The sequence below is a fragment of the Rhineura floridana genome, chromosome 3 (assembly GCF_030035675.1).
Source record: "Rhineura floridana isolate rRhiFlo1 chromosome 3, rRhiFlo1.hap2, whole genome shotgun sequence".
In the NCBI taxonomy this organism is placed as follows: Eukaryota; Metazoa; Chordata; class Lepidosauria; order Squamata; family Rhineuridae; genus Rhineura; species Rhineura floridana.
Window position 1 is genome coordinate 7423353 of NC_084482.1, and position 24501 is coordinate 7447853.

At 44.8% G+C, this 24501-nt stretch overlaps 1 protein-coding gene across 6 annotated transcripts in view; it reads right to left on the reverse strand.

Annotated features, from left to right (window-relative positions):
• Positions 1-10161: 10161 nt before the first annotated feature.
• Positions 10162-24501, reverse strand: part of BGN (biglycan) — an 85819-nt gene continuing 71479 nt past the window's right edge. For all 6 annotated transcript variants that reach the window (XM_061621664.1, XM_061621665.1, XM_061621662.1 and 3 more), the window contains 2 exons: positions 15097-15235; positions 10162-10381 (listed from right to left, as the gene is read on the reverse strand). In XM_061621664.1, the coding sequence (XP_061477648.1) occupies positions 10184-10381; positions 15097-15235 (337 nt within the window). In that variant the 3' untranslated portion in view covers positions 10162-10183. The remainder of the gene's footprint in view (positions 10382-15096; positions 15236-24501) is intronic.

Genomic DNA, 24501 nt, shown 5'->3' on the forward strand with positions numbered 1-24501 from the left:
GATGGACAGCAGGTGTGAGCCCTCAGCGTTTGGGCCTTAAGGAGACAGGCCTGCCTCTCTTCTGCCTGACCTTCTGCTGTCTACGTTCTGCAGGTGAGGGGGGAGTATCCTGTTCACTGTCTGTGTCTGGCTGCAGGGCCTCTGCTGTCCCTGGGGTGCTCTGCAGCTGAGGGGCAGAAGGAGCTGGATTCTCAGGAGGCTCCTCCGTGTCTCCTGCTGCTCCTGGGTCTGCTGCTGTTACTCCCGAGTTGTCCTCATCTGAGGAGTCCTCTGACGGGGCCATGACACTGGACCTCCCTCCCACCACAAAGACCAGCTGACCATGTCCCTATCCCTTGGCCCTGACCTTTACATTTGCCTGCTTCTACAGAAGTCTGAAATGTTGCCCTTCCGGAATTAGGTCCTCAAACCAAAAGAAATTCTGGGACAGGGCCTTGTGACTTCTTGGGTGTTCAGTCTCCTGTCTATATTTCAGTCCTCCTCATAGAGGTAGCAGGGCTCAATCCTCCATGGAACTCATCCTCTTGCGCTCAGGTCCTGCTTGCAGGCTTCTCAGAGGCATCTGGCTGGCCACTGTGAAGACAAGATTCTGGACTAGATGGGCCATTGTCCTGATCCAGCAGGCTCTTCTTGTGTTCTTAAGTTCTCTGACCTGTATGCCATTATATATATTCCCAAAGATGTGGCTGGGATGGTTGTTGTTAATCAGTGGTAGAGAGATGGTGCTGTGTGAATGTGTTACATGCCCCAACACTTATCCCTGACACTGATAACAGCTTAGGTGCCTAAGCCACACATACCACTCTTCCCCCAAAATGGCTTCCCCCAAAGAATCCTGGGAGGCATAGTTTGTTAAGGCTGCTGGGAATTATAGGTCTGTGAGGAGTAAACTAGAGTTTCCTGGATTCTTTGGGGGATGTCATGTGCTTTAAATATGCTTTAAATGTTTTGTGTGTATGTAGCACACCCTAAGGCCTGCTGTCTCAAAGGCGGGGATGAAGGACCTATGGCCCTCTGGATATTCTTGGACTCGAACTCCCACCAGTCCCAGCCAGCATGGCCAAAGTCAGGAATGATGGGAATTGCAGTTCAACGACGTCTGGAGCGCCACAGATTCCCCAGCCCACCCTGAAGCAAGAAGTGCTGTTCTTTACCCAGAACAAGGGATGGTGTTCCGGCATGATGGCTTACAGCACCACTGCTGTAGTCTACTTAAATCCTGCAGTGTCTTTCAGCAGCATCTGGAGGGCCACATATTCCACACACTTGCTCTGAGACCTCACAATACCTCCATTTTCTTGGTTCTTTATCCTTTACAAAATATCCCTGTGAGTTTGATCATGTTGACTATGAATGAATGGCCAAGGAGTTGCCAAAAGAACCTTAATGCTTTTTTCTTGTGGATAGTTTCCTTAATGGTTATTTCACCAACAGAGGTGAGACCATTCTGTGCTGGTGTGCATGTTGGTGAAATGGTTGGTCTGGTTGTTTTCCAGAGTCAGAGAATGGGAATGGAGTTTCAAGCTGAAGCCTCCCTGCAAACAGATAAAAAATCTAACCTCTCCACAAACAAATAAAAATTAATGCTCATTAAATAGCCAATGTTGTCTAATCTCCCTGCAAACAAATCAGAATGAATGTTCAATAAACAGGTCACCTGGCGGTGTCCTGAATCTCCATGGGAAAGAGTACATTATGATCTCAAGCTGAGGATCCAGAAGCCAAGGGGACAGGCTGTGTTCCACTGAGCATACTTCCAAACTTCACTGTCCATTTGAAATGTTCAGTCATTTCCTTGTCCATCATGTTATTCCAGTCTTAGTATATCTTTCTCTGGAGAAGAATGACTAAGGGGTGGGCACCAGTACAGGCATAATCATAAAACTATTTGAAAACACATGGAAAACAGGGAGACAATCTTGCCCTAGAGATCTACTAAATTAGATCTTTTGTGTGTGTAAATGTACCTTCAGCAGGGGTGTAGTTGTCCAGGGTTTCAGGGGTCTTAGTCCCCTTACATTTTTGGGAGCAGGATCCCAGCAGGGTCTCCATGTCTCCAGCATCCTACAGGCCAATCAGCATGAAAGGGGTGCATGGTAGCCACTGAGAAGAGTCTTCTAATATGCTTCCTTGTCCTTTTCTGCTTATTGGAGCCAATTTCAGTAGCTAGCACTCCCACTTTTCATGCTTATTGGTTCCTAGGGACATCTGTTGCTGTGAGAGAAGGCATTAACGAGGACCTTATTTTCAACCCAAAAGCAAAAAAGGTAGGAGGGGATGTGGACTGTGGCTGTAACTATCATGAAGGGACCCTGCACTTCTGAATTTGCCACTACACTACTGACCTTCAGTCTCTGAGTCCACTCACTACCAAAGCTTTTTATCTTGCAGGGCCTGAGCCCCATGAGACTTGGCAATAACCCTAGCCATATCCCATCCTTCTCTAGCTAGTTTCCCCATTGCTGGAGGCTATGTTGCAGCTGCTGCAGTGAAGGCCTTCCATGCTGGGAGACAAAGAGATCTGAACTATGGACCATACATAGTTCACTGGTACATTCTCCTGCATAAACCCCACTGAAATTAATGGGGAGCCAAGCTGATCACAAGCACAGTTGTGGACAATTATGGGAAGCCCTCAGTTACTGCACCCAGTCTAACAGGTTAAGGATGCAAAGTGAACCAGACTAACAATTTCAAAAAAATTAATTGGTACAGTTGGATACATGGCAAGGCAGCTAAAAGAGGACTTTGTTCAAAAAAAGTGAAAAACCGTAACCCCCAGCCAGTAAGAGTTTATCCTGTACCATTTTTGTTAACAATAATTATTCACTAAAAGAAATTGCCTTCACTGATTTTTTGCACAGGGCCTAATTTTTTCCCTTCAATGATTTTGATCCCGCTAAAGATCTGAGGACCTAAGTTTGTGCTTAGTCTGGCTTTGGTGAGGGGTGGCATTTGGATTTCCCACTATGGGCAACAAATGATGTACCTCGAGTTGCTACCCCTAATTGGTTCAGTTATTTAAGAGCTGTTTCATATGTGAGTGATTAAGAATGTATACCAAGGGTTGCCAATGTGGCACCCACAAGCACCAATATTCCTGCAGTACCTATGGCACCCATGAAAGATTTCAGTAAATATCCCTTCAAAACTCCACAAAGCACAAGAGACGAATGAATGAATATTTATTGTTACGGTTATTAGACCAGCAGACAAAGATACAAAATGAGAAGATAAAAGCGAAATAAGGTTTGATAGTAAAAACAGTTAAAACAATTAAGCCCAAAGTAGTGCTGGAAGTAAATTCCTGTTGAGGTCAGTACTATATTAGTGCTCAGTGGTCAGAGTCCTTCTGCAATGTATGGCCGCCACGCAGAAGCTTGCCACCTTGGCGGTCACTTCTAAAGTGGCGTCTGATAAAAGAAATTGGACATAAAAGGCCTCATCCCGGCCGGGGATACTTTGCAGGATAGGGGTAATAAGGGCAAAATGTAGATCGCGGTAAAAGGTACAATGGAGAAGAACATGGTCAACGGTCTCGATTGCCTCTTCACCGCAAGGACAGAGCCGCTCCTTAACTGGAATTTTTTTAAACTTCCCCTCCAAGTAAGCTGAAGGTAGAACGTTAAATTTAGCCCAGGTAAAAGCTATCCTAAATTTTGGTGTTGTCAAGGTGGTTAGATAGCAGGCGACGCTGAATGGTTTTGAATTGAACCTGGGATGGGAGTGAGGTGCAGCTCCCGTTATGTGATTTTGGAAATCGATATTCATAAGCCGTTGGAGAATTAGGGCTTTTGCTTTGGGATGTTCTAAGGTAGAGATCAACGAGATCGAAAAGTCTAGACTGAGCAATTTGTCTTGCAAAGACCGTTTCTGATTGGACTGGAAAAAATCCGTCAATATAAGTGAGGTAAGGCCAACTGGCTCAAATAGCATTTTTAACCAAAATGTTATCTCGCTCATCCAAATACACGTTTCTATCTGGAGGGCCCCAACTTCTAAACGAAGAATGTAGTTAGGAACACAGCTCGGTATACTGAGAAGGGAGCGTAGAAATCGGGTTTGGACCGACTCAAAAGGGGCGTAGGTGGAATAGATGCAAACTTGCAAACCGTAGAGCATCTGGGCGATGACTTTTGCTGCAAAGATGCGAATTGCTGAGGGTACATACTGGCCGCCTTTTGAATAAAAAAAGGAGAGGAGGGCTCTTGAGCTTTTTTGGGCATCTAAAATAGCTCTGCTTGTTTGGTGGTGCCATGAGCCTGACGAATGGAACATTAGCCTGAGGTATCTAAAAGTAGACACCTGTTCAACTTGATGGCCATTAATCTGCCAGCGGTGGATAGTCCTTTTCCTTGAAAAGACTAGAATCTTCGATTTGGTGTAATTAAATAACAAGAACTCATTCGGACAAAAGGAAGCGAGCGCACGTAGAAGACGTCTTAGCCCAATGCATGTTAGTGATAGCACAGTGGTTCCCAACCGTTATGAGCATGGGACTCCCTTTATAAGCTGAAAATTTTTTGTGACCCCCCTCCCCCCAGGGAGGCAGGCTGGCTGCCAGGAAGGAAGGGGGAAAGCAGCCTTTCTTTGCAGCCTTGCTTCTTTTTACTTCACAAAACCCCCTCTCCTCTCACTCTAAGTTAGGGTGTTGTCAGTAGTGGCAGTGCAAGGAGACGGGAATCAGTGATAGTAATCCCCTCTTCTTCCTGGTAGCCCCACCCTCAGCCTCCTTTGGCATCTACCATGTATTTTATAGGCAGATGCCTGCCCTTAGTGCACCTGAAAGATGCTCTGGCGCTTCAGCAAAAGGCCTCCCCTCTCGTTTGGAGCAAGGGGGAGGTGTCATCTGCAGCGCCAGTGGAAAGCAGACAGTGTCGAGGGAGTGAAGACTTTTTTTAAAAAATTAATAAATAATTCATTTCTTTCATGGCCCCCTCTGGATTACTTTGCGGCCCCCCTGGGGGTCCCGGCCCCCAGGTTGGGAACCACTGCGATAGCAGAAATACATCATCAGCATACATGAGGATGGAAAGAGGCCTTTGAGACAGTCTTGGCTGATGGGAGCAGTGCGGAATAAGATAGTCAATCAAGGAATTGATATATAAGTTGAACAAGGTAGGAGAATGCACCCTTGTTTAACACCTTTGAAAGTAGAGATAGGCCTGGATAACTGGCCGGCAGTATTGCATCTGATACGCACGAAGGTGTTGCTGTATAAAGTGCAAATAAGTAGTAAGAGGCGCTTGTCAATATTCATGGACTCCAGTTTGTCCCAAAGCCTGTCTCTGGGAACCAGATCAAAAGCAGATTTGAAATCAATAAAAGCTGAGCATAAGGCACCACCGGTTTTGGTCATGTATTTTTCAGCCAAGTGTTGGACGACTAAACAATGGTCTATGGTGGAGCGATACACAAGAGACTATTTGTTCCTCCTGTTCAGCTTGGCCTCTCCCATACACCCTGCTCCAGGCAACTATTTGTGTCATTCCACACCCCCATGGCAGTGACAATCACCCCCATTTTGTGACTGTCATCCACCACACTTCTCAAACTTCTAAATGTGCCCACAGGCCCAAAATGTTTGGCAACCTCTGGTGTATACTGTGTGGTGCATGCACATGAGATGTACACAATGATGCTTGAAGCAGTTACATGCATTTCACCATACATGAACCTGGAAGCCATGGTTAGCTATGACTCTTTGCTATGTGTATGCAGTGGAATAGATGCTTGCTGCAACCACAGATCATGTGACCAAAATATGCTGGGCACACAATTTATCTGAGAGTAAGTCTCATTGAACTCAATAGGACACCAATTTGTCGCAAGCACACTTTACATTTTTAGATGTACACTTACAAAACCTTGAGTGCACATCTAAGAATGCAATGTGCAGTGCAAAGTGCAAAGCAGGCCTTGGTCTCCCAGTCTGCGACCAAATCAGTCCAGAACTGGTGTTTCCAAGTAAGGAAGACCCTCTATTCATACACTTAAAATGATCCAAAGTTGTTCAAGGTTAGCAATTATCACTAATTTTATTGGACACCTTTACAGAAGTTAATATTGCACATGGTTTAAGAGAACGTTTAAAAACAAACAAACCCAAAGAGATATTTTAAAAAGAGAGAGAGCAAAGACAGTCTTACAAAGATATTCCCTACATCCAGATAGACAGCCAAAGGCTTAGAAGTCTAATTCACAACCAGACTAAATGTTCCAGCCCCAAGATTGTGAAGGAAACAGGTATCATAATTCATTAAAATTGTTTTTATTTTCTAAATAGGTCATTGTGAGAATACAAGGAGTCTGTAAAATATGTGAACACATGAACTGGATTAACACCATTAGTCCTTATTTTGGCAACTGCCCTCCCTGCCTCCAATTTTTGTTATTCACCACCACCACTACCAGAAGGTCTTGTACTGAATGGCTAAGTAAAGCAACAGCTCCATCTGCTGACAGTTTAAGAAATAACAACATAATGCATTTTAAGGCATTGTGGTACTGCTCAGTTAACCTTAAGGCACTAGGGAAGAAGCCACAGAGATTGCCTGGTGCAGTGTAAATGGCTACCAAGTGGCTGTGCATAGCATAGACACTGTAGTACATAGAGGAAGCAAGTGGAATCAAAATAGGGTTCTTTAATTAAAGAGAGAATTCCACTATACATTTCTGGATGAAAAGAGAGTGATGGTAGGAGATAGACATAAACTGGAGTTCCCATCTCCAAAATTATTCTCCTGCAGTCTCAGTCACTTGAGTCATAACCATATCTAAGAAGCCATGCACAAAAAGCTGTGACATAGGATCCTTCATTGGTGGGTCTTACCCATATTCTGGAGGGGGCTGGATGTTGCCTTAAAATCTACCCTCACTCTTCAAAGAACATTCATTCTAATGTATATATATATTAAAATACAAATTGTTTTAGACAAGCTTTGTGGCACTGTCCCCACTTTCCCCGGGGGGTATCATGTGATCTCCCAAATGGATCTCCTACCACCACCAGTCCTTGGCTGGGGCAAATATAACTTCATTATTTATCACTTGCTCCATGCCATGAACCTCTAAGGGTGCCTAGGTCATTTCCAACAATGATGAGTGCTTTAGCATGGGATTTGCACTCTGGATCAGGATTGGTGTCTCAGAATTGAACTGAAATTTCAGGGTTAGTTATTTGATTGATATCCTGCCCTTCCTCCCAGTAGGAGCTCCAGGGGAAGGTGTAAAATCTCAGCGAGGAGACAATATTAAGATGGGAGGGTGGGGTATTTTTTCTGCTTGGTATGAGAGCTTCTCCTAGTTGCTCCACTCGCTTTCCCAATGTCTTTCAGGCTTCACTCATCCTGAAACACCAGGCAGGCACAGGCAAGCTCTTCCCGACCTGCCTGTTACCATCCTCTGACCCTCAACAAGCACTACTAGGCCCTACTTCTGTCTTACCAAGGTCCACCTTCAGTCTACCAGACACCACTCTGTAATTCCCGGGCTACACCTTCTAAATCTTAAGGCCTATGCATCCCAAAAAACTCTAGCTGGGCTTTGGGCCTTCAATGCGATTAGCAGAGCCAGCTCCAGCATTCTGGAGTTGCTTGAGGAATTTGGCTTTGGGGAGCCCCTCAACTATTAGGGTGAGAGCACACACTGGCAAAGAGGGGAATGGAGATAATGAACTGAGACAACACCTCCAAATTCCCTATACTGTATAAGGGCTGGGAACATTTCCATCTGACCCTTGAATTCTCCCCAGGCCACACCCCCATTCTCCAGGCCACACCCCTCACTGGCCCTGCTTACCCCCCTCCCCCTGTGTCTTTGCCTGGCTGGAATGTGCCCCTGAACTCTGATAATGCTTCTTATCATTATGGATGAAGAGGTGCGAGTGTAGAAACTAGCTTAAGGTACAAAGGTAAAAATTACATTCATTGTTGTGTCCATTTTTGCATCTGTCCCTGCTTGCCACTGTCACATGGCCCTTGGAAGGTTGCCCAGACGGAATATAGCCCTTGCGCTTTAAAAGGTTACCCACCTCTGCCCTACACCACCATGGGGGAATCCAGAGCATCCTCCCCCTTGGAGTAGACAGCGCCTGGCCAGATTGGAGGCAGTGCATCACCATCCAGGCTGGGCCTCTCCCATTCCAAGAAGGAGTCCAAATGGGAGAGAGGAGTCTCTCAGCCAACAGCTTCTAGCATCTGCCCAACCTTACCAGGAGCTGGACTGGAGGAGGGGTGGTGTGTTTAGATTTGAGCTGAAACTAGAAACTGTGGTAGCACAGGTTGGGAGGTCTGCTTTCACACTCATGTTGTTCCTTGAATGTGTGCATGATGGCAAGATGCCTGCACTGAGCATGGGGTTGGACTCGATGGCCTTATAAGCCCCTTCCAACTCTACTCCTGTATGAGTCTATGATAAGAAGCCCACAATACGGTTGTTCAAATCTTAATATTTTTGTACACCCATCATTTTTAGGTGCCAGGAAAGGCCACATACACCAAGCAGAATAACCCAAATGTGACTTTTTTTTTACAGTAAAGACCTCAAATGGGAGCAGAATAATGGGTATCTCAGATCACTCAGATTTTGAAGCCAAATTGCTATGGGCATTCGCTCTGATCTAAAATGGCTACACTATAGGGTTGAATTAATTTCATAGGTGTTCCCTCTCCCCAAAACAACCTGAGAATTGTAGAAGAGGTGGGGGAGCAGAGAACTCACCAAACTACAGTTCCCAGGATTGCTTTGAGGATAGCCACGGTGACTAAACTGGTACAAAAATGATGTGAGTTAAAATGACACACTTTCCCTCTTTTTGTTATACACAGAGGCTGTTTTTGCATGTTGAAGAAATGCAGTAAAAGTGGGGTAGAATTCCCATGGGCACTCACTTTTCAGTACTTCCTGAAATGTGCAAGGCTGCCTAGAACTGGAGACCAGTTAGGAAATGCCCTCCTCTCTGGAAACTGTATAGTGCAATGACTTCACTGGAATTGTGGGATATTCCCATGCAGGCAGATGCCAAGAGTACTCACAACTATTTGGGGAGTTGACATAGGATTAAATATGTGCATCAAATTATCATTTCCGTGTTACTTTTTTTGTGTGTGTGTGTACGTACACGCAGGCATATGCTTATTAGGATGCATTTATTTTGTATGTAGGAATGGCTGCAGCATTATATATTTTGAGGTTGGGAAGGACTCAACAGATGTATCATGAGAGGTGGAAATGCACCAATGTGGTCATTCCTCCCTTGTTACAAAACAGATGTGGCTCCAGACATGAGCACACGTGGACTTGGGTATACAAAGGAGCAATATGTGAATCTTCCTTAAGAGCACCTGATAGAAAAGAAGCATATGAACCTGCTATATTGAATCAAACCCCTGGTCCATCTAGCTCGTGTTATCTACAATGACTGGCAGCAGCTCTCCTGGATTTCAGGCGGGGGCCCTCTCCTACCTGCAGATGCCAGGGATTGAAGCTGGAACTTTCAATGTAAAAAGGAAATGCTCTCTAACACAGCTGCGGCCCTTCCGCAATAATGGCAGCCCAATGATGGTGGAGAAGTGTGCCTTGCTATGCGGGCTCTAACCTTCAGTTGTCTTTTGTCCCTTTTAGCGCCCCTCACACCTAGTTGCCTCTTGCAGCCATATAAATCCATAAAGACATATGACCACAAGCAGCACAACTCAAGGGGCACCCAGGTGGCCAGATACAAAGCACACAATCCTAGGGTCCCATGCTGCTTCTGGCATGGTTGATGTCTTATGCAAAGGAAGGCTCAGAATCCTCTGCAGCCCTCACATAGGGTAGCAGTGGTGCCCCCTCCCAAAGGAATAACGAAGCCAGTGCTTGTCAGAATAAATTCACTCAAAATGCAGGGTTATTTTCCAGGTTGATGAAATAAAATGGTAAGATCTGTACCTATTTCCCTCCTTCCTGATGTTCTGTGCACCTCCTTCCCATCCCTTTTTTCTCCTTGCGCATTGTCTGTTTATCTGCCTGTGGGTTGCCCCCCCCACTCCACTGACTCCCTCCTCCCCAGAACGGACCTTGCTTCCCCATAACCTTACTCACCTCCCACCCACCCTCACCATCAGATTCCCTATTGACTTTCTTTGTCCCTTCATCCCTCCCCCCTCCCCCCTCCCTCCTCATCACCCTCCTCTAACTTTTTTTATTTCTTGTAATTGCCGAACTGGATAGCCAGACGATCAGTGGCGCACCGGAAGGTAGCTGGCTGGACCTCCCAGTAGGGTACAGGGTTGGCAAAGAGGCTGATGCCATGGTATGAAGCACGCTTTACCCCAAAGCCCACAGGACAGAAGTCATTCACACCGATGTGAGTAATGTTGTTGGAGTGAAGGTACACAACCTGTGGAGGAAGAATACGACTTGGTTAGGGGTGGAATATCAGTTGAGTTTGCTTTCTCCAGCTCTCAGAACAGCTGAGACCTGGCTAAGTGCTCTCCTTTTGATAAAACAATTCGGGTTCTGCAAGGCTTCTTATGTTAAGCCCTGGTCTATGTCTGCTGTGGTTTTGTGGGAATGCAGAAAAGATACAGAATGTGGTGTTGGCCTACATTATTTAGCTTCCTGAGAAGCTCTGCTTTTTCTTTTTCTCACTTTTTAAAGTAATTTCCTAGCACTAATAGTTGTGAAGATATGCTCAAAAATACATGAAAAATGTCTGATGAAATTTCAGAAGCCAGAGAAGTAGCTGAATGAGATTTCCAGGAATCAGGACTGCAGTGCCCTGTAGAGATCCTTGCCTCTCCCCACAGCCAGCAAATGAGAAATAAATTCTGCAGAATGGTAAGAATTGCAAAATAAGTTATGCAAAAGAAGCAAAACCATGCACCTAATTTAGACAGAAATCAGTATTTCTTATTTCAGAATTTTAGACAAATTGACTATTATATATTGCTTTCAGAGGACCTGTTTATTAAGCATTCACCTTGATTTGTATGCAGGTAGGTTAAACAATGTCAGCTATTTATTGAGTGTTCATCCTGTTTTGCTTGCTGGGAGATTAAATGACATTGGCTATTTACTCAGCATTCATTCTGATTTGTTTGCGGGGACGTTAGATGATGTTGCATCAAGCAAATTTTATCCTACACTTTCCAGTGCATTTTCCCATCATTTTCCTTTTTGTAAAAAATCCACTTCCAGGAGGGGAAGTAGGTATGTTGGGCAACAGCTGCAAATCAATTTTAATTGCACAACCTGAATTTTCCTGTATGTGATTGAATCCCACCTGAAAATAGCAGCAGTATGGAAGCACCCTTAGTCCTCAAGCCCCTATATCCACAAAAAGTCCACACACAGTGGGTAAGCTGTCTAAAGAATGGCACTTGCTAGCTGAAAACAAAGTTAGTGATGGCTTTACACATTTTTGCATATAACACCCATTTCCACACACCCCTTGCAATTTTGGGGATGACTGGTGGCAGGAAAGCCAGCACCCTTTGTGGAATCTTCTGCTTGAAAATACTGCTTCACATTCCATCATGATATAAGACCAGCCCTGAGCAAAATGCCCTTTACAACTTAGTTTGCAAAAGAACTGAATTATGTACCAGTACTGTACTTGCGACCTAGGATGCTGAAGTTTTAAGACAATTTACCAATATTCTTAGGGAAGCAAAATGAAGATGAAACTGACTAGAACAGCATCCTGCTACACTCTGTTGTTTTTATGTGCCTTCAAGTCAATTACAACTTATGGCTACCCTATGAATCAGCGACCTCCAAGAGCATCTGTCATGAACCACCCTGTTCAGATCTTGTAAGTTCAGGTCTGTGGCTTCCTTTGTAGAATCAATCCATCTCTTGTTTGACTTTCCTCTTTTTCTACTCCCTTCTGTTTTTCCCAGCATTATTGTCTTTTCTAGTGAATCGTGCCTTCTCATGATGTGTCCAAAGTGGCTGATTTGCTTTCAGATAAATTTCATCAGGCATTGCCAACATATTTGCTCAAGCCCAGTTTAGCAAAACCAGGAGCTGGAAACTTGGGGTTCATCCAGATGTTGCTATTTTGTGGGTTGGATTCAATTTTATAGGGGCAAATTTGGGTTCCAGAATTAAAGAGGATTTAGTGCTTTTGCACAACTGAGTTGCTTAAAAAAATAAGACTTTTTGCGTTAATGAAAGTGACATGATAATAGGCTGGAAAGTGTGGAAGAAAATTGCTTGACATGATGTCATAGACCTTCTCCACAAACAAACCAGAATGAATGCTCAATAAGCAGGCCATTTCCTCTAAGAACAGTTGAGAGTCTCAGGATCAAGAATTTTGTCTTCAATAAATTTATTTAGTGATTTTATAGTATAATCCTATATATGTCTGCTCAGAAGTCCCGGATACATGATTTGCATCCTTAAAGTTATTCTTGCTGTATAGAACATTTTACATGATTTTTGTTAGCTGCTACAAGAGTCTTTTTATTTTTCATAAGGATGGTGTATATATTTTAGAATAATACAACCATTATTATTGTTATTACATTGGCACAAATGGAACGACAAAATACATATAGTCATGGGCAAGAATATATCATGTTTATGAGTCATGGTGAAATTGTAGAATTCAGTTTGCTGGGTTGCAGAATCTTGACTTCTCACATCCAGTAAAACAAGGCTAGCTCTAGCTTGGGAGACAGGGAAAGGGCTTGTGGAATTTGGCCTAGGAAGAGCATGCAAGATTTCAGGTTGGGGGGTGAGGAATAGAGAAAGCCCACTTCAGAATCCCTTGTGCTACCACAGGGGTTATCTGGGATCCTCACTGATGGAGTGGAATAGAACCCAATTATGTCACAGATAAAGCCAACATGGTAATGCAGCTAGGACTGAACCTCAGGTCTCAAATCCAGGACCTCCGATGACCACTCAGAGAACTGGAGGGACAAACAGGCCCCACATTATTGTGTGGGCTGGCACAGGCATACTGGGGTCCACTGGAGGTGATGCTGGTAGCCACAGCATCCTTTTTTTCTTATTATCATCAAGAGCTTTGGGGTGAGGTGTCAGCAGTACGCTGATGATACCCAGCTCTATTTCTCCATAACATCTGAATTGGGAGAGGCTGTGCAAGCCCTGGACTGCTGCCTGGACTCGGTGGTGAGCTGGATGAGGACCAATAAACTGTCTGAATCCTAGCAAGACAGAGGCGCTGTGGGTTGGTGGTTCCTGAGTTCTGATAATTGTTCAGTTGCCTGCTTTGGATAGGATCGTACTCCCTCTGAAAGAGCAGGTCTGTAGCCTGGGGGTGCTCCTGGATCCATCTTTGTCACTAGAGGCCCAGATGACCTCAGTGGCTAGGAGTGCCTTTTACCAGCTTTGGCTGGTGAGACAGCCGCAGCCATTTCTGGACCGGGGTAGCCTGACCACGCACTGGTAACCTCCGGGCTGGATTACTGTAATGCACTCAATGTGGGGCTGCCCTTGAGGTTGGTCCGGAAGCTGCAGCTGGTGCAAAATGCGGTGGTGAGACTGCTCACTGGGGCAGGGTATCACCACCATGTCACCCCGCTGCTGAAAGAATTGCACTGGCTGCCCATTTGTTCCCGGGCCAAGTTCTAGGTTCTAGTTTTGGTGTACAAATCCCTAGACAGCTTGGGCCCAGGATACCTGAAAGACCGTCTTACCCCTTATATACCCAATTGATCACTGTGCTCTGCAGGTGAGGGCCTCCTGCAGATACCATCTTATCAGGAGGTTCGTTCTGCACAATATAGGAAATGGACCTTTAGTATGGCTGCACCTACCCTGTGGAATTCCCTCCCTTTAAATATTAGGCAGGTGCCATCTCTGCTATCTTTTCGCCGCCTTTTGAAGACTTTCCTCTTTCAACAAGCCTTTTAAGTTGAGACCTATCCCAGTCTGCATCTGTGTTAGAATTGCTTAATATGTTTTTTAATAATGTTTTTAACCCTTTTAAAACGTTTTTTTAAATGTTTTAATGCTGTTTTGTTTTAATGTATTTTAAGATCTGTTTTTATGATGTTTTAAAGTGTTTTTAGCACTTTGTTTGCCACCCTGGGCTCCTGCTGGGAGGAAGGGCAGGATACAAATTAAATAATAAATAAATAAATAAATATTTGTAAAAACATTTATAGCCTGGGAACTGCTGGCCAGGATGTACATGGTTACAAATACTCATTGTATTATTTTTTCTTCCTATAGCTATATTTTTGTAAGGCTCTAACCGTCATGCTGCAGTTTGCTTCAACACAGATAGGTGGCACTGCAAACTGCAGTATGACCAAGCCACGCTGACCTCAAGACCATGTGGGGTGGAGGAGAGCAGCAGAGTGAGAGGGTGGGCAGTGGTGGGAGTGGGCGGCGGGCAGCAGCCTGGGCAATCCAGGGAGCCACTTACTGGGAGGTGTTGGCATCAGTATCAGCCCCAGTGGAGGGGATGGTGAGTGACACCTACCTCAGAGTGGGACAGGGAGCATGCAGCAGCAGATGCTGGTGAACGGCAGTCTGGGTGACCCACATAGCCGCTCCATGGGAGTCCTTCCTGTCACTACCATGAGGCCTCACTTTCTTCCAGGCCTTGGGAGGGGAGGAAGGAGGGTGTCCTAGACTAAGGCGGAGGTACCTGCGCAATTTGTGAGAGGAGGGAGAGGTGGCCTTGGCATCCTGGGAGAGGGGGGAGGAGAGGCCTTGGTGACCTGGGGAAGGGAGAGGTGCCTTGGCCACTTGAGAGAGGGGGAGGGGTGGCCTGGGGTGCAACCTGGGGAGGGGGGAGCTGTCTTGGGAACTGGGGAGGGGCAGAGGAGCCTTGGCAATCAGGAATGTAAAAGCAGTTGTAACGCATGGAATGACGGTTGAAGAGGAGGAAAGAGAAAGATTGTGTGCTTCACACCTCAACAACACATGCAGCTGTCTAAAGAAGGGGCATAATACCATTAAGTCCAGAGTCTAAAATTATCTAGCTGCACTACTGCTGGTCCTGGTCCTCAGTTTCTGGGTATCTTTGTGGATGGGGGTCCTATCAATTGCCAAACTTGCCGCCTTTTGAAACTGGCTGTGCTCATGTTTGTTCAGCGCTGCTACATACTGCCCCAAATTCCCTGGTACCTGCAGAAACTTGAGGTCAGGCAGTCCTGGAGGAACCTGTGACAGCTTGTTGTTATCCAAGTGCAACTCACGTAGAATAGGCAGGAAAGCCAGGCTACCATTCTCAATCATGCGGATGTTGTTGTGTCCCAGGCCCAGCCTATGGGGAGGGGAGGAAGGGAGATAATAAAGAAAAACAACAGTGGCTTCTTTAACATTGCCAACATTAAATGGATCGAAATCAGTCTGGGAATGCAGATCACGAGGGCAGAAGATGCACAAAGGCTGGACTCCCAAAGAATAATGGTGGAGATGCAAGGGTCTCCAGGGCTTCAGCCAGAAACAGGATGGCCATGTGCTCTACTTTACATAGGGCAGCTGTCTATTCTGTAGGGCTGTCGGAAGACAGTCCTCTGTTTGAAGATGTCCTCGCTTTTGAGGGTTCTTCAGTCAAAGTCTGGTTTAAAGATAAGGAGCCACACAGAGGGAGACCAGCTGGAGCCTTGATGTTGCCCATCAACCATTAGGAGCACAACATGGTCAGCAGAGTGAGCTGGCACACAGATCACCTGCTGGCTTCCCCATAAGGGTGAGATGCACTGGATTTCTACTTATAGTTTTAGAATATAATTGTTATAGTTTATCTCCAAATTTGCATTCATACCTATAAATAACTGCTTGCAAATTTTATGCAAGTCAGTGTCTTCTTTTTGTCCTCTTTTTATGGTGCTGCAAATCCCCCTTTTTGGACACATAACCTGCCACCCTAGCCAAAAGTTTCATGCATCTGTGGTTCAGAAGGTGGGACCTAGCAGAGTGAAGCCTGTCACTCTGCCTCTTCTCTGTTTCCTTATACCCTCCCTCCAATTCTTTCCCTTAATTGCTGGAAGTTTCAAATTGCAGGTGTGTGAGTGAGAGAGGGGTGTGTGTGTGGAAAAGTGGAGAACTGTGTTGTTGATAAAAAAATATGGTGGCTTAAACAATGGCAGCTACAAAAATCTTAACTCTTCTGCAACATGTCAGCCAAACAATTGCAACTGCACACAACATTCATCACTTTAAATTCCAGGGTACACCACCTAAGTATAAAATGGCAGGGGCTGAGGTAAGTTGGGATCAAGGAGGAGGATGGTTAGGCAGACAGAGGGGGCTTCCAGGCTGCCTGTTTGTCCAGCATTCACCTTGATTTGTTTGCAGGGAAATGAGACGACTGAGATTGGGTACTTAATGAAGGTTCATTCTGATTTGTCTGCAGGGAGGCTATACGACATGCAACAGAACAAGTGCTATGCCACACTTTCCACTGCATTTCCTCGTCATTTTTGTTACTGCAAAAATTCCAATCTTTTGGGGAAGTGGGTTTCTTGCACCAGAGCTCCCAATCAACTATAATTCCACAACATGAGTTTGCTGGTATGTGATTGAATCCTAAACCAAAATACAGACAGTTTGGAAGTGCTCAGAGTATGGATGTGGTATGCCATGGGAGCTCTCTTACAATTTTATTTCAGTTGTAAGAGGTGAGGTCGGTTTGGGAGCTGTGGTGGGAGTGGTGGGGTGAGAAGCCCCAACACTTGGTGGTGTCAGCCAGCTTAGCTTTTCCTGGACCAAGAGGAAAAACTACCCGTTATCTTGATTGCCTCCTGGCACCAGATAAGAGAAGACCACGGCAGAGTCAGATATAGAAAGCAGAGGTTTTTCTATATTAGGCTCCTGCCCTGTTTTGCTGTTTGGAGCAGTATCTGTTGAAAATGTACCCATCAGTAGCAGAGATTCATCATGAAAGGTCAAACACTAAGATTTAAATGTCATGTATTGTTTTGAACACAGAGGAAGGCAATGGTAAACCACCTCTGAATACCTCTTACCACAAAAACTCTATGAACAGAGTATCCAAAATGCAATACGAGATAGTGCTGGAAGATGAGACCCCCAGGTCAGAAGGCACTCACCGAGCTACTGGGGAAGAACAACAGACAAGTACGAGTAGCACTGTGACTAATGACGCAGCTGGATCAAAGCCAGGCGGAAGCCCAGAGGCTGATGCACAAGGATGCGAAAGGAGAGTCCGGAGTTGTACGATGCACACAATAGGAATGTGAGAAGCATGAACCAGGGAAAGTTAGAAATTGTCAAGCAAGAAATGGAACGTATCAACATTACAATACTTGACATGAGTCAATTAAAATGGATGGGAATGGGACATTTTCAACAAAATATTTTATGCAGGAAATGAGAAATTAAGAAGAAATGGGGTTGTTTTAATAGTGAGAAGTGACGTAGCAAAAGCAATTAGGAGCTACAACGCAAGGTCTGAGCGAGTTATATCAATGAGATTAAATGGGAAACCTATTAACACAAACATCATCCAAGTCTACACTCCAACAGCAAATGCAGAAGAAGAGGAACTGGAAAGATTTTAAGCAGAAGTACAAGAAGAAATTGATCACACACCAAAAGATGTGCTGATAAACATGGGTGACTGGAATGCAAAAGTAGAGAATGGAGAAGAACCAGGAATTGTGGGGAAATGGGGCCTAGGAGACAGGAATGAAGCAGTAGAGAGACTTATAGAATTTTGTGAAGCCAGTAATTTGTTTCTTGCAAACACATTTTTTGAGCAACCGAAAAGACGACTGTACATGTAGACATCACCAAACGATCAATATAGGAATCAAATTGATTATATAATTGGTAGCAGAATATGGAGAAGTCCCATACTTTTTGCGAAAACAAGACCAGGAGCAGACTGTGGACCAGGAGCAGACTGGTACAGATCATGAACTGGTAATAGCGAAAATCAAAGTAAAGCTAAAGAAGAACAATAAAGCAATCATAATGCCAAAATACAATTTAAATAACATCCCAGAAGAATATAAAGATCAAATAAGGAACAGATTTGGATCTTTAAAGAAGAACTATGGAGTGAAGTCGGAGACATTATCAGGGAAGAATGCAAAAAGAGAATACCTCTAGTTGAAAAGAGAGAAAGACCTTAGTGGATGACTGAAGAAACTCTTAAAATGGTTAAAGAGAGAAGGAAAGCAAAAGGAGAAAGAAACATGGTTAGAACCCTAAATGCAACAATACAGCGACTAGTACGTAGGGACAAAGGGAACTATTACAATAGTTATTGTCTAGAAATAGAAGAGGACAACAAAAAGGGAAGAACAAGAGCCCTATTCCAAAAGATTAGAGAAATGAAAGAGAAATTTAAACCAAGAGTAGGGATGTTGAATAATCAACAGAGGAAGGAACACACTGACTGACCGAGCTGAAATAAAAGGAAGATGGAAGCAATAAACTGAAGAACTCTATAAAAGAGATGCAAGGATGACAGATTCATTCATGGAGGAACCATATGATGAAGAACCAGAAATGTTAGAATATGAGGTGAAAGCTGCTCTTAAAATACTTGGAAGAAACAAATCATCAGGAACAGATGGCATACCAATAGAGTTGCTACAAGCTACTGAGACGGAATCTGTCCAAATTTTGACAAAAATTTGTCAAGAAATATGGAAAACTAAACAATGGCCCACAGACTGGAAGTGTTCAATATACATCGCAATTCCAAAGAAAGGGGATCCCAGGGAATGCAGTAATTATCAAACTATTGCCTTAATATCCCATGCAAGTAAAGTAATGCTCAGGATTCTACAGCAAACGCCCTTACCATGTATGGAGCGAGAAATGCCAGACATCCAAGCTGGATTGAGAAAGGGAAGAGGCACCAGAGAACATATCGCAAACATACATTAGGATAATGGAATGGAGCAAGGAATTTCAGAAGGAAATCATCCTGTGCTTTATAGCTTACACCAAAGCCTTTGACTGTGTTGATCATGAAAAATTATAGAATGCTGTAAAAGAAATGGGGGTGACACAGCATCTGATTGTCCTGATGCACAACCTATCCTCTGGACAAGAGGCTACTGTAAGGACAGAATATGGAGAAACCGACTGGTTCCCCATTGGAAAGGGTGTGAGACGGGTGTATTTTATCACCCTATTTATTTAATCTATATGCAGAACATATCATACGGAAAGCGAGATTGGACCAAGATGAAGGAGGTGTGAAAATTGGAGGGAGAACTATCAATAATTTACGATATGCAGATGATACCATACTACTTAATGATTTGAAACGAATGCTGTTGAAAGTTAAAGAGGAAAGTACAAAAGCAGGACTACAGCTGAATGTCAAGAAAACTAAAGTAATGGCAGCAGAAGATTTATGTAACTTTAAAGTTGACAATGAAGACATTGAACTTGTCAAGGATTATCAATACCTCGGCACAGTCATTAACCAAAAGGGAAACAATAGTCAAGAAATCAGAAGAAGGCTAGGACTGGGTAGGACAGCTATGAGAGAACTAGAAAAGGTTCTCAAATGCAAAGATGTATCACTGAACACTAAAGTCAGGATAATTCAGACCATGGTATTCCCGATCTCTATGTATGGATGTGAAAGTTGGACAGTGAAAAAAGTGGATAAGAGAAAAATCAACTCATTTGAAATGTGGTGTGGGAGGAAAGCTTTGCACATACCATCAACCGCAAAAAAAGACAAATAATTGGGTGTTAGAGCAAATTAAACCAGAACTATCACTAGAAGCTAAAATTATGAAACTGAGGTAATCATACTTTGGACACATAATAAGAAGACATGAGGGCAGTTCGGCAATGGAACCGACTGCCTAGGGAGGTGGTGGGATCCCCTTCGCTAGATGTCTTCAAGCAGAGGCTGGACAGCTATCTGTGGGAGATGCTCTAGCTGTGGATTTCCTGCTGTGAGCAGGGGGTTGGACTCGATGGCCTACAAGGCCCCTTCCAACTCTATGATTCTATGATTCACTAGAAAATACAATAATGCTGGGAAAAACAGAAGGGAGTAGAAAAAGAGGAAGACCAAACAAGAGATGGATTGATTTCATAAAGGAAGCCACAGACCCAAACTTACAGGATCTGAACAGGGTGGTTTATAACAAATGCTATTGGAGGTGGCTGATTCATAGGGTCGAAATAAGTTGTAATTGACTTGAAGGCACATAAAAACACTTGTTTTGAATAGGTATTCAAGGCTCAGCATTCCCATCAGATATAGGGAGTTGCCCCTTTCAACAGTATATTAAGCGTGGAGCTTTAAATTTTCTGGTGAAGCAGGAGATAAGGCTGCCATGGGACCTCTACAGATCCTCCTGTCTGTTCCCTCCTGTCATACATAGGAAGAAACACAAGAAGTTGCATTATACTGAGTCAGACCATTAGTCCATTTAACTCAGTGTAGTCTACACTGTCTGGCAGCAGCTCTCTCCAGGGTTTCAGGCAGGGAACATTCCAACCCAACCTGGATATGCCAGGGATTGAACCTGGGACCTTCTGCATGTAAATTTCCACTGGCCTGATCCAGCAGGCTCTTCTTATGTTCTTATGTTCTTAAAGTAAATGGTCTACTGCCACTTAAGCTTCGGTCCGTCCCCAATAAGGTCCATCTACTCCATCACCTGCTACAGCAAGCAGGTCTCCAGGTGTGCTACACCCAGCGGCGTCACTAGCGGGAGTGACGCCCTCCCAGGGGCATGGACAGGGGTGGCTGGTTGCGCGCGCGCACGCTCACCACACACTCCAGGCTGACGGTGGAAGGCCTGTCCAGGCTTCACCGCCAGCTTGCGGGCGCCTGCTTTCGGCGCGCACCGGACCGGGTGCTGGGGGGCCCTTGGCAAGCCCCCAAATCTTGTGCTGAGCGCGCGTGTGCGTGCAAGGCCAACCACCCCATCCATGCCCCTGGCACGCACCAGAGGGGCACCCAGCTGGAGAAGCAGGCCTGGGGACGCCGATGCGCCTCCCTCGCCCCACTGACGCTGCTCCCGGTCTCGCCTGCCCGCCTGCGTTCCTCCGAGGAGGACCTGGAGTGCTTCTCAGCTCCTTTGCTGGGCAACGGCATGGGGCAGGGTGGCTCTGGGTGTCACCCCCCTCATTGTGTCACCCGGGTGCGATCCGCACCCCGGTAGTGACGCCCCTGGCTACACCAGCAGGTCAGGAAGGGGTTGGATATAACTAGACTAGTGAGAGATCAGGCAAGAGGAGCTGTGACTGCATGCCTGGTCCCTCCTGCTTCTCTTCCAGACGGACTGTGCCTTCTCATACCACAAGGCCATCTAACACAGAACACCCTGAGGGAAAGAACATCAGACTCAAGCTCCTGCTCTGGTGGGCCTGTTGGTTTGGGGTTAAATGTGTGGTTCTTGTAGCATCTGTTGTGTGTTTTTACATACGCTGTGAGCCACTTTGAGGACTGTAGTTGAAAGGTGGGATATAAATCTGCTTAATAAATCAAAATGCTTCAAGGAAGAAAGGTATAAGAGTAACATTACATTGAAAGGTGACTAACAAGTATGGTTCTGTCTCCCTCTGCTGGCTGAACTGTGAAATAGCAAGACCATTTAGGAGAAAAGGAAAAATCTTAGGCTGTGAGCACACTGGTCAATTACAGCAAAGCATTTCCATTGGCCACATCTAGAGGGGCAACAGGTTGATCTGAGAATCTGTTGCGGAAGCGATTTAAAAAAATAAAATGCACTCAAGCTGTTCCCACCAGGTTTTATAATAAAAAAGGGGCAGGGTTTGACTTGCTTTGTATGCTCCCTTTTCTAGAAAAGAGAGGTGGAGACGCACTGGATGGATGTGCCTGTTTGTGAGTGTAACAGTGAGTGGGTGGGAGACTGTATGTGTGTTTGTGAGAGACTGAGCGGAGGGAAGGTTAACATAAGAACATAAGAACATAAGAAGAGCCTGCTGGATCAGGCCAGTGGCCCATCTAGTCCAGCATCCTGTTCTCACAGTGGCCAACCAGGTGCCTGGGGGAAGCCCGCAAGCAGGACCCGAGTGCAAGAACACTCTCCCCTCCTGAGGCTTCCGGCAACTGGTTTTCAGAAGCATGCTGCCTCTGACTAGGGTGGCAGAGCACAGCCATCACAGCTAGTAGCCATTGATGGCCCTGTCCTCCATGAATTTGTCTAATCTTCTTTTAAAGCCATCCAAGCTGGTGGCCATTACTGCATCTTGTGGGAGCAAATTCCATAGTTTAACTATGCGCTGAGTAAAGAAGTACTTCCTTTTGTCTGTCCTGAATCTTCCAACATTCAGCTTCTTTGAATGTCCACGAGTTCTAGTATTATGAGAGAGGGAGAAGAACTTCTCTCTATCCACTTTCTCAATGCCATGCATAATTTTATACACTTCTATCATGTCTCCTCTGACCCGCCTTTTCTCTAAACTAAAAAGCCCCAAATGCTGCAACCTTTCCTCGTAAGGGAGTTGCTCCATCCCCTTGATCATTCTGGTTGCCCTCTTCTGAACCTTTTCCAACTCTATAATATCCTTTTTGAGATGAGGCGACCAGAACTGTACACAGTATTCCAAATGCGGCCGCACCATAGATTTATACAACGGCATGATGATATCGGCTGTTTTATTTTCAATACCTTTCCTAATTATTGCTAGCATGGAATTTGCCTTTTTCACAGCTGCCGCACACTGGGTCGACATTTTCATCGTGCTGTCCACTACAACCCCGAGGTCTCTCTCCTGGTCGGTCACCACCAGTTCAGACCCCATGAGCGTATATGTGAAATTAATATTTTTTGCTCCAATATGCATAATTTTACACTTGTTTATATTGAATTGCATTTGCCACTTTTCTGCCCATTCACTCAGTTTGGAGAGGTCTTTTTGGAGCTCTTCGCAATCCCTTTTTGTTTTAACAACCCTGAACAATTTAGTGTCGTCAGCAAACTTGGCCACTTCACTGCTCACTCCTAATTCTAGGTCATTAATGAACAAGTTGAAAAGTACAGGTCCCAATACCGATCCTTGAGGGACTCCACTTTCTACAGCCCTCCATTGGGAGAACTGTCCGTTTATTCCTACTCTCTGCTTTCTGCTTCTTAACCAATTCCTTATCCACAAGAGGACCTCTCCTCTTATTCCATGACTGCTAAGCTTCCTCAGAAGCCTTTGGTGAGGTACCTTGTCAAACGCTTTTTGAAAGTCTAAGTACACTATGTCCACTGGATCACCTCTTTCTATATGCTTGTTGACACTCTCAAAGAATTCTAATAGGTTACTGAGACAGGACTTTCCCTTGCAGAAGCCATGCTGGCTCTGCTTCAGCAAGGCTTGTTCTTCTATGTGCTTAGTTAATCTAGCTTTAATCATACTTTCTACCAGTTTTCCAGGGACAGAAGTTAAGCTAACTGGCCTGTAATTTCCGGGATCCCCTCTGGATCCCTTTTTGAAGATTGGCGTTACATTTGCCACTTTCCAGTCCTCAGGCACAGAGGAGGACCCAAGGGACAAGTTACATGTTTTAGTTAGCAGATCAGCAATTTCACATTTGAGTTCTTTGAGAACTCTCGGGTGGATGCCATCCGGGCCCAGTGATTTGTCAGTTTTTATATTGTCCATTAAGCCTAGAACTTCCTCTGTCGTTACCACTATTTGTCTCAGTTCCTCAGAATCCCTTCCTGCAAATGTTAGTTCAGGTTCAGGGATCTGCCCTATATCTTCCACTGTGAAGACAGATGCAAAGAATTCATTTAGCTTCTCTGCAATCTCCTTATCGTTCTTTAGTACACCTTTGACTCCCTTATCATCCAAGGGTCCAATTGTCTCCCTAGATGGTCTCCTGCTTTGAATGTATTTATAGAATTTTTTGTTGTTGGTTTTTATGTTCTTAGCAATGTGCTCCTCAAATTCTTTTTTAGCATCCCTTATTGTCTTCTTGCATTTCTTTTGCCAGAGTTGGTGTTCTTTTTTATTTTCTTCATTCGGACAAGACTTCCATTTTCTGAAGGAAGACTTTTTGCCTCTAAGAGCTTCCTTGACTTTGCTCGTTAACCATGCTGGCATCTTCTTGGCCCTGGCGGTACCTTTTCTGATCTGCGGTATGCACTCCAGTTGAGCTTCTAATATAGTGTTTTTAAACAACTTCCAAGCATTTTCGAGTGATGTGACCCTCTGGACTTTGTTTTTCAGCTTTCTTTTTACCAATCCCCTCATTTTTGTGAAGTTTCCTCTTTTGAAGTCAAATGTGACCGTGTTGGATTTTCGTGGCAATTGGCCAGTTACATGTATGTTTAATTTAATAGCACTGTGGTCACTGCTCCCAATCGGTTCAACAACACTTACATCTCGCACCAGGTCCTGGTCCCCACTGAGGATTAAGTCCAGGGTTGCCGTCCCTCTGGTCGGTTCCATGACCAACTGGTCTAGGGAATAGTCATTTAGAATATCTAGAAACTTTGCTTCTTTGTCATGACTGGAACACATATGCAGCCAGTCTATGTCCGGGTAGTTGAAGTCACCCATTACTACCACATTTCCTAGTTTGGATGCTTCCTCAATTTCATATCTCATCTCAAG